The 12312-nt window shown below is 29.3% G+C and overlaps 1 protein-coding gene across 4 annotated transcripts; it reads left to right on the forward strand.

The window, feature by feature from the left end:
- The first annotated feature begins 3379 nt into the window (after positions 1 to 3379).
- LOC107411289 (ethylene-responsive transcription factor RAP2-7) lies at positions 3380 to 7626 on the forward strand. 4 transcript variants are annotated; one of them, XM_060812071.1, is made up of 10 exons: positions 3380 to 4526; positions 4893 to 4918; positions 5035 to 5065; positions 5185 to 5272; positions 5374 to 5519; positions 5752 to 5796; positions 5904 to 6007; positions 6106 to 6236; positions 6469 to 6582; positions 6888 to 6985. In XM_060812071.1, exons 1-10 carry the CDS (start codon positions 3961 to 3963, stop codon positions 6894 to 6896), a joined length of 1260 nt encoding a protein of 419 aa, XP_060668054.1. In that variant the 5' UTR covers positions 3380 to 3960; the 3' UTR covers positions 6897 to 6985. The 4 variants fall into 4 exon arrangements, with proteins under 4 accessions (XP_060668054.1, XP_048324523.2, XP_048324521.2 ...); XM_048468564.2 differs by lacking the exon at positions 6888 to 6985 and adding an exon at positions 7098 to 7626 and having other exon boundaries at positions 3381 to 4526; XM_048468565.2 differs by lacking the exons at positions 5752 to 5796; positions 6888 to 6985 and adding an exon at positions 7098 to 7626 and having other exon boundaries at positions 3381 to 4526.
- The last annotated feature ends 4686 nt before the right edge of the window (positions 7627 to 12312 follow it).

Genomic DNA, 12312 nt, shown 5'->3' on the forward strand with positions numbered 1-12312 from the left:
AGTCAAATTTTATAACTATTTATGTATTTTCAATTTAGAATAATCAATTTTAATTCGAATATATTTTATATACGATAAGAATATTTATTTTCAAATGAATGAATAGTAATTCTGAAATTTTTTAAAAAATTAGTTTTTCATCAAAATTGGAGAATAAGTATTTTTATGGAACAAATATTCTTAAAATTTAAAATATACCAAGCATTGTAGTAGCTAATCTTATAGAGTAATTATTTTATTCTTACATATATTATACATACCATATATGCCCTTAGAAAACCACCATTTTTATTTTTTTCATGCCTGACAGTAACAAAAATATAAGAATAATAGGGTCAAATTTCATTTAAATTTTTTTAAATTTATCATAATTATATTTAGATATCATATTTTTTTTAAATCATCATTAATTTCCATTTAATTTATTATATATGTGTCAAAACAAACATATGTCCCTTTTATTAGTTTTTACCCATTTGTTTTAACGATTTTAAATAGAGTTTAAAAATTAATATTTTATAATTGAATAACATTATAAAAATATAATTTTAGACTTTAGTTGTTAAAATTAACTAGTAAAATGTAATAAATAGATCTATTTTGATAGATATAGAAAAATAATGGAAGGTAAGTGATGATTTTTCAAAAATATGAAACTTAAGTATAACTATAGTAAAATTGAAAGGATTTAAATAAAATTTTTCTTACTAATAATAATGTGGATACCAATAGTTAGTAAATAGTAAATCAGGCAACATGTCGTGCTTGTGTTATGTTATTGTGTATCATGTTTGTATTAAATTTAATAAATCTCAATATGACTCTTTAAACTTTTGTGTAGAAATAAGTAAATTTAAATTTATTCTTTAAATTATTATGTAATTTGTTGTCCAACTTGTTAACCCGTAAATAATATTTATAAATTTAAAAATTTAAATTCAATTTAGATTTCAAATGATAATCTACTTTTTATTTTAAAAATTTTACAAATATACTTATTTGTTTTTAGATTTAAAAATAAATAAATTAAAAAATAGCAACTTAATATATGTTTAAATAACGAATTAAGTATTTTGATATATAATACTTATGTAATTACAAAACTAACCCTTTTTAATCGGTTTAATAAGTTTATAATGTATTATCGTATTTTAACAGTTAATATCTATTAACTTATCGAGTGATATTGATATGAACCGATATAATATTGTCAACTTGAACCTACAAATTATCATGCAGTGTCCTATCATATTATTATATTATATGATATCTTAACAAGTCTAATAAATGTCACATTTTTTTGTCATATTAGTTGATAGAATGCCTGGTATTGCCTTGAAAATTGTAAGTTTGTTTCATATTCTTCTTCTTCTTCAAAAATAAATAAATAAATATAAAAATAAGAAACAATTAATTTATAATTAAAGCACTTTTAAGTGGTCATTATTTTTAATAGTAATTACAAAACTAGTGTGTTATATGTTTTTGTAATATCTAATAAATTTTTGTAAACTAAACAACAAATCAGAATACAATACCGACAATATCAATAACAGTAGCAGCATTCATTAAAAAGTAAAAACAATAGAGTAGGTCGAACATTATACTTTATTTAAAAGTAAAAGCAGTAGAGTAGATCAAACACTATATTTTATTTATAGCTTTAGTCTAAGATGCACTCATCTTAAATATGTTTTTCTTGCTCTTACTCTTTTATTGGCTGTACTTGTATACTTTTATTATTTAGTTTTAGAGAAAGAAGGAGTAAAATATTGTAATTTTTTACTATTTTTAACTTAGAAATTTCATCTTTTCAAGACAAAATTTGGGTAAATTTAAAAAAATCGAGAGAATAATAATTGCTATTTATATATATCGGTGATTGATCACTAATAAATCTGCATGTTGTATGATAATTTAAATGTTTATTATTAAATAGTTCAGATAATAAAACTCATAATATATAGCTAACAAAAAGAAATCTTTCATTGAAAGGAAACTTGACATATAAGGTTCTATACATAGAATTATAGATATTAATACAAGCAATAATACAATATGTACCAAAATATTTATTAAATTTACTTATTAAATAACATGTGTTAAAATATTATTGGTTGACATGCTTATATAATCAAAATATAGACAAATAAAACATAAAATGAAAAAGTAAATTAAAAAAAAATTAATTAAATATTATCATATCATCAGCAATGATATTATTTAATAAATATTTTGATAAATTTAACAATATTATAATACAAGTTATATATATTTTTATTTTAATATAATAATAATATTTATTAATCAATTTACTAATGATCAATTACCTATTTCGAGCTTTTCTGGTTATTTTATTGTAGAGATAAGATTGGTCGACCCTTCCATTCATGCCCCATTTTGAAAGCACTTGTTCAAAAAAATCAATGGCTTAGTCAATATTTATATTCTTATATAATCAAGTTGATATTATAAACCGCCTTTGTGGGAACAGTAGTAATACCTGCAGTCCTTCAATACGTCAGGTTTTGGATTAATATATATATATATATATATATTAAAAAAAAGAAATTAGAAAAAAGAAGAAGAAGCAGTAGCAGTAAAAACCAATTGTCACGACTAAATATTGATAATCAATTGGATGAAAATAAGGATGCCAAATTAAATAAATAATTCTTTTTTTTAACCCGAAAAATATATCATCAATGATAAACAAAAGGAAATGAAAATTTCCCATTTGGAAATGAAGAAAAAGTTGATGTTATTGTTTATCCAAAAAAAAAAAAAAAAATCCAACAAAACCAAAAAGAAAAAAAAAATAAAATCAACATGTAATTGACATCAAATTTATAAATATATAAGAAAAAAATAAAAACCAAAAACCTTACAAAATTATTAATTTTTTACATTCTTTTCGCATTTAGTTTTTCACCAAACTTTGTCATATTAGAGTCCCCACCGAATGGACCACCACTTAACCCTCTTTTCATTTTTTTATTTTTTTTTTAACCATAGTCCCTTATGCAAAAGTACAAAATTTTAAATTTCTTTTCCAATATTTACAAAAATTTTAATTAAAATCTATACAAAATGAGGTGGAAAATATAAATATAAATATCAAAACATCAATATGGCGTGTATAATTATAGGGTGGTTAACTTAGCCGAAAAAAAAAAAAATATATTAGAGGGTGGTTAAGCATGTTGGTTATAAACGTGGTGCTCTTTTTATACGAGAGACCACACCACAACCCTTATACAGTGGCAATAAAGAAAAATCTCTGGGCAATATCAAAAGGACCGGTAACCGACGAAACCGGTAATCAGTACCATTTCAGAGAGAGAGAGAGAGAAAAAATGTTTATATATTCCATCCTCTTAAAAATGGGGTCTGAAATGTTCCTTCACACGTCCCATCGTCTTCCTTTGTTTCTCTCTCTCTTTTTTTACTCTTCTATGGAATCACATAGTCGGCGATGATTTCACTCCCAGGCTTTCAATATATCGCCGACTAATTTCACGAATGCAAACTTCATAATCCTTTTCTATTTTATAAACTTCTTCTCCTTCTTCCTCTTTAAACGCCGCCGTTTAGCCGCGCTTTTCTTCTTCTTCTTCTTCATCGCCGGCGATTGGTGACTTTCTCCTGCGATTATTAAGCCTTTTGCTTTCTTTGTTACTATCCACTTCACTCTTCGACTTCCTTTGTTTCTCTTTCTGATTTTTTATTTTTTTATTTTTGTTTGGGGTATTTCTAAATTTGACGTTTGAGCTTCCGATTTTGTGGTTTTTGCGTGTATGAAAGTGATTTGCCCTATCGATCTTTGCCATTTGATGCACTGTTAGAAAAAGGCATTGATTCGAAGCTCAAAATTGCTTTACAAGCAGCGAGCTGAGCTTTAACCCAAAAAAAAAAAGGCTAAAAATCGGAAAGCTGGAATTTGAAGGAAATAGAATAACCATGTTAGATCTTAATCTTAATATGGTTTCGGGTGACGATTCAACTCAGAACGACGACTCGTCCATGTTCGTCGAGAAGTTTCCACAAGGCTCTGGAACCCAAATGGACGAGTCAGGGACATCGAACTCTTCGATCGTCAATGCAGACGCGGCGTCGAGCAACGGTGGAGACGACGACTCATGCTCCACACGCGCCGCCGGCGGCAGGAACGACGTTTACACCTTCAACTTCGCTATACTGAAAGTGGGGAGGGAAGGTAACGACGTCGTGACGGCCGTGACGAAGGAGTTGTTCCCGGTGAGTGGAGGACTGGAAGTGAATGGGGATTTGAAGGATTGGCAGGGGCAGTCTTCGTCATCGTCGTCGTCGTCGAGGAAGAACTGGATCGAGCTTGGGTTCGATCAGGGTGGTTCTGGGGAGGCGAGATTGGTTCAGCAACAGCAACAGAAACAGCAGCAACCCCAGCAGCAAGTGAAGAAGAGCAGGAGGGGACCCAGGTCTCGGAGCTCGCAGTACAGAGGGGTCACCTTCTACAGGAGGACTGGCAGATGGGAATCTCATATTTGGTTAGTGAAAATTTTTCTTGTTCATTTTCTTGGAATCTGTATGTTTAGTGTTTGTTTGTGAAGGTAATTCTAGGATTTACCATTTTATTTATTTATTTTCTTTCTTTATTTATTTATTTTTTAAATTCTGTTTGGATTTTGACTGCTCAATTCGCTTATTATTATTATTTTTTTTTTGGCATTTACAATTGAAATTGAAATTTAATGTTTGTTTTGCATTAATAGATCTATTTCTCTCTTTCCGATCTCTGTCCATAAGCAATTGGTGAATTTCTGTATTGAATCAATGTAGAATTTACATAAATTTTAATCTGAACTTGCTCTGCCTTTTTTTTTTTTTTTTTTTTTGGGTCTTTTTTGGTGCAGGGATTGTGGGAAACAAGTATATTTGGGTATGGTTTTGATATCTTTGCTAGATCAATCTTAAATTCTATTTAATTATTAAAGTATGTTTACGATATTCTATTGTTGGAAAATAAAGATGAATTGTGATATTGGGCTTATGCAGGTGGTTTCGACACTGCCCATGCTGCGGCTAGGTATACTTCTTGTTAGTTACTTATAAATTTAGATTAATTTCGAATGCTTTTGAAAATTACATGCAGATTAGAAAAAATGTATGTACGTTCTTTTTTGACTTGGGTTTCGTAATATTTAGAGCCTATGATCGAGCTGCTATTAAGTTCAGGGGAGTTGAGGCTGATATCAATTTCAATCTTAGTGATTATGAGGATGATTTGAAACAGGTATGATGCACGTCTCATTTGATATTGCTGAATCCATTTCGTTTTTAATGGTAGGTATGGTAAATAATATAGGTCTGAACATTTTTCTACTTAATGGGCAGATGAAGAATTTAACCAAGGAAGAATTTGTGCACATACTGCGTAGACAAAGCACTGGTTTCTCGAGGGGGAGCTCAAAATATAGAGGAGTAACACTACACAAATGTGGTCGATGGGAAGCTCGAATGGGACAGTTCCTCGGCAAAAAGTGAGGAACTGTTTTGTGGAATTTAGATTTTCTATTTACTATATTAGGTGTGCATTAGAATTTTATGGTTCTATTGAAGTGAACCAAGAAATGTTTCAAATTGATTGCCAATGGGTTTTGTTTTTTGCTTGTATGGGGAAAGAATCTAAGATGCCTATTTCAAAAGAAAAAAAAAAGAAAAAAAGATTGGGGACCGTTTTTTCATCGTGGAGGTTACGATGCTTGAATGCAGGTATATATATCTTGGGCTGTTCGACAGCGAAGTAGAAGCTGCAAGGTCCTAATGATCATGAATTACACTCTACCTGACACTGAATTTATTACCTTCTCAACCTCATTAGGGTTCCTTCCAACACGTCTGCCTTTTGATTTTCTGGAAACCAGGGCATATGACAAGGCTGCTATCAAATGTAATGGAAGGGAGGCTGTCACCAACTTTGAGCCAAGTACATATGAAGGGGAGATGATCTCTGAGGCCAGTATAGAAGGTAATTTCCCTCGCATGTGTTTTTAAGGAACTTATCATAATGGTTTCTACAAGACTTGAATGGATTTTTTATAAGTTGTTTGAATGTTTATGATGCAGGTGACACCCACAATCTTGATCTCAATTTGGGGATGTCAACCCCTTCATTTGGCAATGCTCAAATGGAAAGCGAGAGGCATCTTCAGTTCCACGCTGGTCCTTACGATTTGCAGAGTGGAAAGTTTTCAAAGGTTAAATTTTAACTTAATTATGTTGAATTATTAGATTGGTATTTGGTCTCTGATAAAAACACACAAGCATATCCTGTGCTGGGGGAAGAGTTTATTCCGTTCTTCTTTTTATTTGCTGTCTATTATATTATTGTGTTGCTTTAGTTTGATTTATTTATTATGTAAATGAAACTTGTGATACCTGTCCTCTGATTTAGATTGCTTATATATGTTGTACAATGCTCTTTTCCAGATTGAGAACCATGCTGATGCAACATTGGGGGATCCACCTTTCAAAGGGCTGGTTATGGCATCAGAGCAGCCTTTGTTATTGAATGGTGTATATCCTAATTTCTTTCCAAATGAGGTAAATTATATTTCGTTCTTTATTAATTTCATTAACTCCTGTTCAATTTTCTCTACACTTTTAAATGTAGACTATAATTTTGAGTAACCCTATACTGGATCATAGTGTAACTCATGGAGGAATTTGTGGGAACTCTTAACAATTTGGAAAATGAAAGCTATTAAATGAAAATGTCAATTCGTGTTTGAATGGTTATTACAGAGAATGCATTTTTTATTGTTAAAAGTCGTTATTTGGTCGCTGAGTCATGCTATCAACAACTTTGTTTAGTTTTAAGAACAATAACTACAGCTAGGGCTATGCAGGTCGTTTAATATCACATATTAGTTATGTTTCCGAAGCAGAAAGTGCACTTATTTATGCGGTAAAAATAGTTTTCAGATTTTTTTTTTTTTTTTTTTGGGGTAAATAAAGAAAATGTATCATTGTATTATATATTTTTTACATCAAATTAGGATGAAGATCTTTATTGTTAGTACAGGAGTTACCTTTCTCATCTTTTAATCTTTTGACAGGAAAGGGCAACAGAGAAACGAATTGCATTAGATTCTTCTCAAGGTCTCCCCAACTGGGCATGGCAAATGCATGGCCAGGTCTCTGCAACCCAAATGCCATTGTTCTCTACTGCAGCATCATCAGGATTCTCGTTTTCAGCTGTTCCTCCCTCCGCTGCCGTTCTTCCATCCAAACCTTCAAACCCGACAGCCATCAATCTCTGTTTTAGCTCTTCAGCTGCCCACAGTTCCTCTCAATACTGTTACCAGGCGAAGCCGCCACAGGCACCTCCATAACCTTTCTCCCTCTGTCTCGAAGAGGAGCCATAAAAAAAAAAAAAAAAAAAAAACTCTGTTCTTCAAATTCTTTGTATGATTCTAGTTGTGATTTGATATACACTACTTGATTTCTGACTTCTGTTCAAGCCATTACCACACTGTTGGATACATCTGTGTTAAAAAAAATGCTAATTCTGTCCGCATTTGTTCTGTATCAATGTGGCATCATCAACTTGAATTTTCTCCATTGTTTGTGAGCCATTTTAAGCTACTGATTGGTCTTATTGAGCAAAGCAAGTTACTTTCTTACAATTCTTTCTTGACCAAGGAGACAAATTTCATGAGAAAAAGCTACATATAGACAGAAGATAATTTGGGTAATTTTTTTTTTTTTGGGATGAAAGAGAGGATTGAATTATTATATGCTTTAAGGGAGATTCAAATTAAGATTATTGTCGGAGGAATGCTTAATGTATGAGAGAGACATTATTTCTTTTATGTGATAGATATTAAGAATTACAATATAACCATATGGTACTGTCTATATTATTTTGGTGAATATATTGTACTCTCCCTGTGAAAGAATATTTGAGCAAACAATTTTTTTAGGCTTGGTGCCTTGGTGCTGCTTTTTCCTCCTACCCCTTTTCGTCCAGACCTTTTTTTGGTAGAATTGATATTTGCTTGGTCATTTGTCAGTTTAATGGTCCCACATTACCTCGGAGCAAAAGCCATAGTAATTGATTAGGCACAGCAGCAAAAGAGTTGGGCCGTGTGACTACAAATAAATGCATGCCACATTTTTGGTGATAGTACTGTATATAATGCTTTCTACTCCTCTGGGTGACAACTGGATGGCAGTGGATTTATATTTGTCCAGATCTTGTGTCCCACAAACAATTATTGAGTATAAATGAAAGAGGACTGCTAGCAACACTCAACTGCTAGTAACACTCACTTGCACAAACGCTAAACACTCGGTTCATTTCTACAATTTGACCTTATTTTGTTTTTTTTTTATTATAAAAAATAGACATTTAAATAAAGCAAATATTTTTAATACAATTTAAAAACTTTTATTTCACATGTGTTTAACTATGATGCAATACAATTAAGCAAATACATGTCAAATTAAAGTGTTTTTTAATTTTATTAAAAATATTTACTTTATTTTAATTATCTATGTTTCATACAAAAAATTAATACTAAGTTAGCTATGTACGAACAAATATAATTTTTTTTATAATTATTTTGGATATATTGTAGATAGGAAATCAGATTCTTCACCCAAAACACAACAAAAAAAAAAAAAAAGGAAGAAAGAAAAGAAACATATTAAAATAAGAGCTTTGTATAAATAATAGAATGGCAAAAACAAATTTACTGAAAAAAAAAGTAAAAAAAAAAAAGGCTGTATATTCAAATAGAGAATTGAAATTTTCTTCACATATGATAAGTATTTTTTAATAATAATATTACAATTATTAAAATATTTATCAAATTTATTTATTAAATTATATGATTGATAATAAAATAATATTTAATTGATTTATTTATTTTTATTCATGTTTAAATTATATAAATATATATCAAATAAATTTGAACATGTAGAGTTATTGTTTTTTCTTAAATAAAACGAAAATCTTCAACATTCATGCTAATAATGTCCACACAATGGGGAAAAAAAAAACCTTTTTTAATCAATAATTTTGAATTCAAAAATCATATTTAATATTAAAATAAAATAAAATTATGTCGATCGTGATCTTTATATATAAATTGAATTACTAATTACAATTTATAAGTATGTTTTTTTTTTAAGTGTAATTTTTTTCTCATTAGAACATAATAAACTTATCACTAAGTTATTTTTTTAAGCGACTACAAACATGTTTTCATCAAAAAAAAAAAAAAAAAAAGAGGTATTACGAACATATATTGAGCAACATAACAATTCGTTTTTGGTAAAGATTAAACAATACAATTGTATTTAAAGAGTGCAAAAGCTACCCTACTAACATACTGTTGAGATTAACCAATTAATAGTGGTGTTACTTGTATTAAGAATTCATTTTTTATTTATTTCAAAATTAAAAGCAATTCCCTTCGAGAAAAAAAGAAAATACAAGTAAATTTTTTTTTTTTTTCAATAAGAAAAAAGACCATTCCTCGAAATAATAATCACTTATTATAAACTACAAATGAGAAGCATGATTACCCTAAGGAAGAAAAAAAGTAAGTAGGTTTGATTGTTTCCAAGGCACCAAAAGAGTTGAATCTTGGACAGGAGACATGATGACCTAGTGACCCTACTTTTCTCAACTAGCCACATCTTTCTGGTCTTCATAGGTATCACCAACATTGCCACCTAAAACCCTATACAATTTTTATTTTTTCTTTTTTAGTCTCTTTTATAATCTTTTCCACATTTGTGTACTTTTTTTTTTTTTTTTTCCCTCTAAAATCAATATTGCATATGATTTTCGAGTAGTAATCATTGCATTTGGGGTTTACCAATCATTGTCACCCTCACAATCTGATTGGACAATGGACAAACATAATATTTAGAAGAATGGCAAATTTCATTTACATCTTTTAACCTTGCCATAATTATATATATATATATATATATTTTTTTTTCTAGTGTGGCTGGCCCCACCCGTTCCCTAAGGGTCGAACCCCGTACCACAGCATGGATCGTGGCTTGCTTACTGCTATCCCAATTATATATGTATTTTTTATCATATACTACATATCATTTTTACCTTTATAAATGATTTTTATTCTAATATATGGAATCTACAATTTAATAATATAAATATAAATAATTTATTAATATATCTAACTTGATTATAATAATTATATTTACATTTCACGGCTTTATAACATCATTGTTCATCCGTCTAAATTTTTATATTTATTGATAAATCTATCTTACAATTTTAATTTATTATTTTAAGAATTAAATGCTAAATAGGGGTTAATAATTAATATTTTATAATTTAACCTTCAACTTTTAAAACAAACTAATGGACTGATTGATCGATATAAAAAAACTAAAGGTAGATAATTGATAATTTTTTAAAAATGTAAAACAAGTATATAACCAGGACAACATTTCTAAATAAAATTTGATCCAAAAAAAATTATTATAGATGAAATTTATATATCATTTAATAATTTAAATAATGTTTAAAAATGTTCACTTTTTGAAATTAAAAAATAAAAAATAAATATATATTATTAATTAATAATTATTATATTAATAAAAATATATAATCGTGATTACAATAACAAATAACATAATAATAATCAACCACACAACGATATGGTTTCACAATTTAAATGCTATTGAAAAAGGATTACTATCTGAATTAGGATGTTATAATAAAATATTATTAGCTCACTTCACCAAAAGACTGCTGGTCCCACTAATCATTATAATTTTCTTTAAACATTTGTTGTATTTTTCTCTCTAAAATTAAAACAAAAATATTATTAATTTATTTGGAAAATTAATAGGGTAAATGGAATAGTGGCAAGGAAGCACCCACGTAGACTGAGTGCAGGAAGGAGTCATTTCACATTATACACACACATGGGATGATTTGATGGACAAACCAATGAAATCTGGTTTCCTGTTCATTCTCCATTTATGTATCGTTGTATGTCAAATCAATCACTATTCTCTCTCTCTCTCATTCTCAATGTTACCTGGAATTTCTCAATCTCCCTTGACAAATGAAAAATCGTATATGCTTCCCATTAGCAAATTTCCATAATCTTTTTTGGAAGAAAAAAGTTTTCCATAATTTTTAAGTTCATGATTCATTTGTATAGTTGTAGGAGATTAGGAAACGTACCCGAAAAATGAGTTCTGTTATATATTTTTCAGAAAAGTAACGCTGCATGCAGTAATTTTAATTTAGAGTTAATTATATTTTAATATTTTTTAAAATAAATTAATTTATTGATTTTGTTTTATTGATATATATATTGTTTAAAATTCTTACCGATTGATCCAATTGATTAAAATTGATGGAAACTATCAAATAAAGATGGTATGCAATGTGTGTGAGTCACATTTACTTTATATTTTTGCTATAATTACCAAGCTATAGTTGATATGGAATTATTAGTTAAGTTTTTGATCACTTGCTTAGATCTATATTTTACATTGTAAGAAATAGTATTATTATGATTTTTTGCATATTTTGATATTTCTTCCTACTCAGATAATAATGACTAATTAAGTTTTTTAAAGGAGAAGACTAACATGTGAGGTGTTAGTTAAACTACTCTAATATGTGAGAACTTTTAATGCATACTTGTAACCTCTCTGCTATTCTTTCTACCGAGATCCAATAAAATAATTGCATTTCATTCAGTCTCTTTGTTACTTTGTGTGCTTTTTTTTAATATCGATTATTGTTATTTACAATATTACTTATTTAGTGTTTGTAAGATACTTATATTGTATGGGTTTTTTTACTTGCAATGGACATTATCAGTTGGTTTACTACTTGTGTGGGGCTAGTAAGCATCGCATAGTCCCCCTTTGCTTATTCCAAAGAGTGGGATCATAACAGTTGATATCAGAGCTTAGTTGCGAGACAAATCATATGGATGCTGAAGATGACTAATCAAATGTGGTTTGATGCCATCAATCAGCAGCTTAAGGAGTTTGCTAGAATTGTGGATGCACATATCAAAGGCCATGATTGGAGTGAAGACTTTGAAAAGGTGGGGATGATTGACAATTTGGCTAGTTGGGTGAGATCACTTGAAAGGAAACAAAACCCATGAAGGGTTAGCAGTGCTTCGAGCTCGGCTGTAGGTGAATGAGAAAGAGTCGCGGAAGAGGCAATAGTAAGCTTGTTGGCTGTTGTGAATGATTTAAGGAAAAATTTTGAGCTACTATAGAGGCATTCAAGATCGAGTTGGGGTAGATGAATAT

Source organism: Ziziphus jujuba, chromosome 10, assembly GCF_031755915.1.
Source record: "Ziziphus jujuba cultivar Dongzao chromosome 10, ASM3175591v1".
NCBI lineage: Eukaryota > Viridiplantae > Streptophyta > Magnoliopsida > Rosales > Rhamnaceae > Ziziphus > Ziziphus jujuba.

Excerpts from the sequence above, each read along its gene's own strand:
- LOC107411289 (XM_048468564.2), top strand. The coding sequence starts at position 3,961 with ATGTTAGATCTTAATCTTAATATGGTTTCGGGTGACGATTCAACTCAG. Across the intron at positions 6,008-6,105 it reads CTCTGAGGCCAGTATAGAAG|GTGACACCCACAATCTTGAT; the intron begins GTAATTTCCCTC and ends TTTATGATGCAG. Across the intron at positions 6,583-7,097 it reads CTAATTTCTTTCCAAATGAG|GAAAGGGCAACAGAGAAACG; the intron begins GTAAATTATATT and ends ATCTTTTGACAG.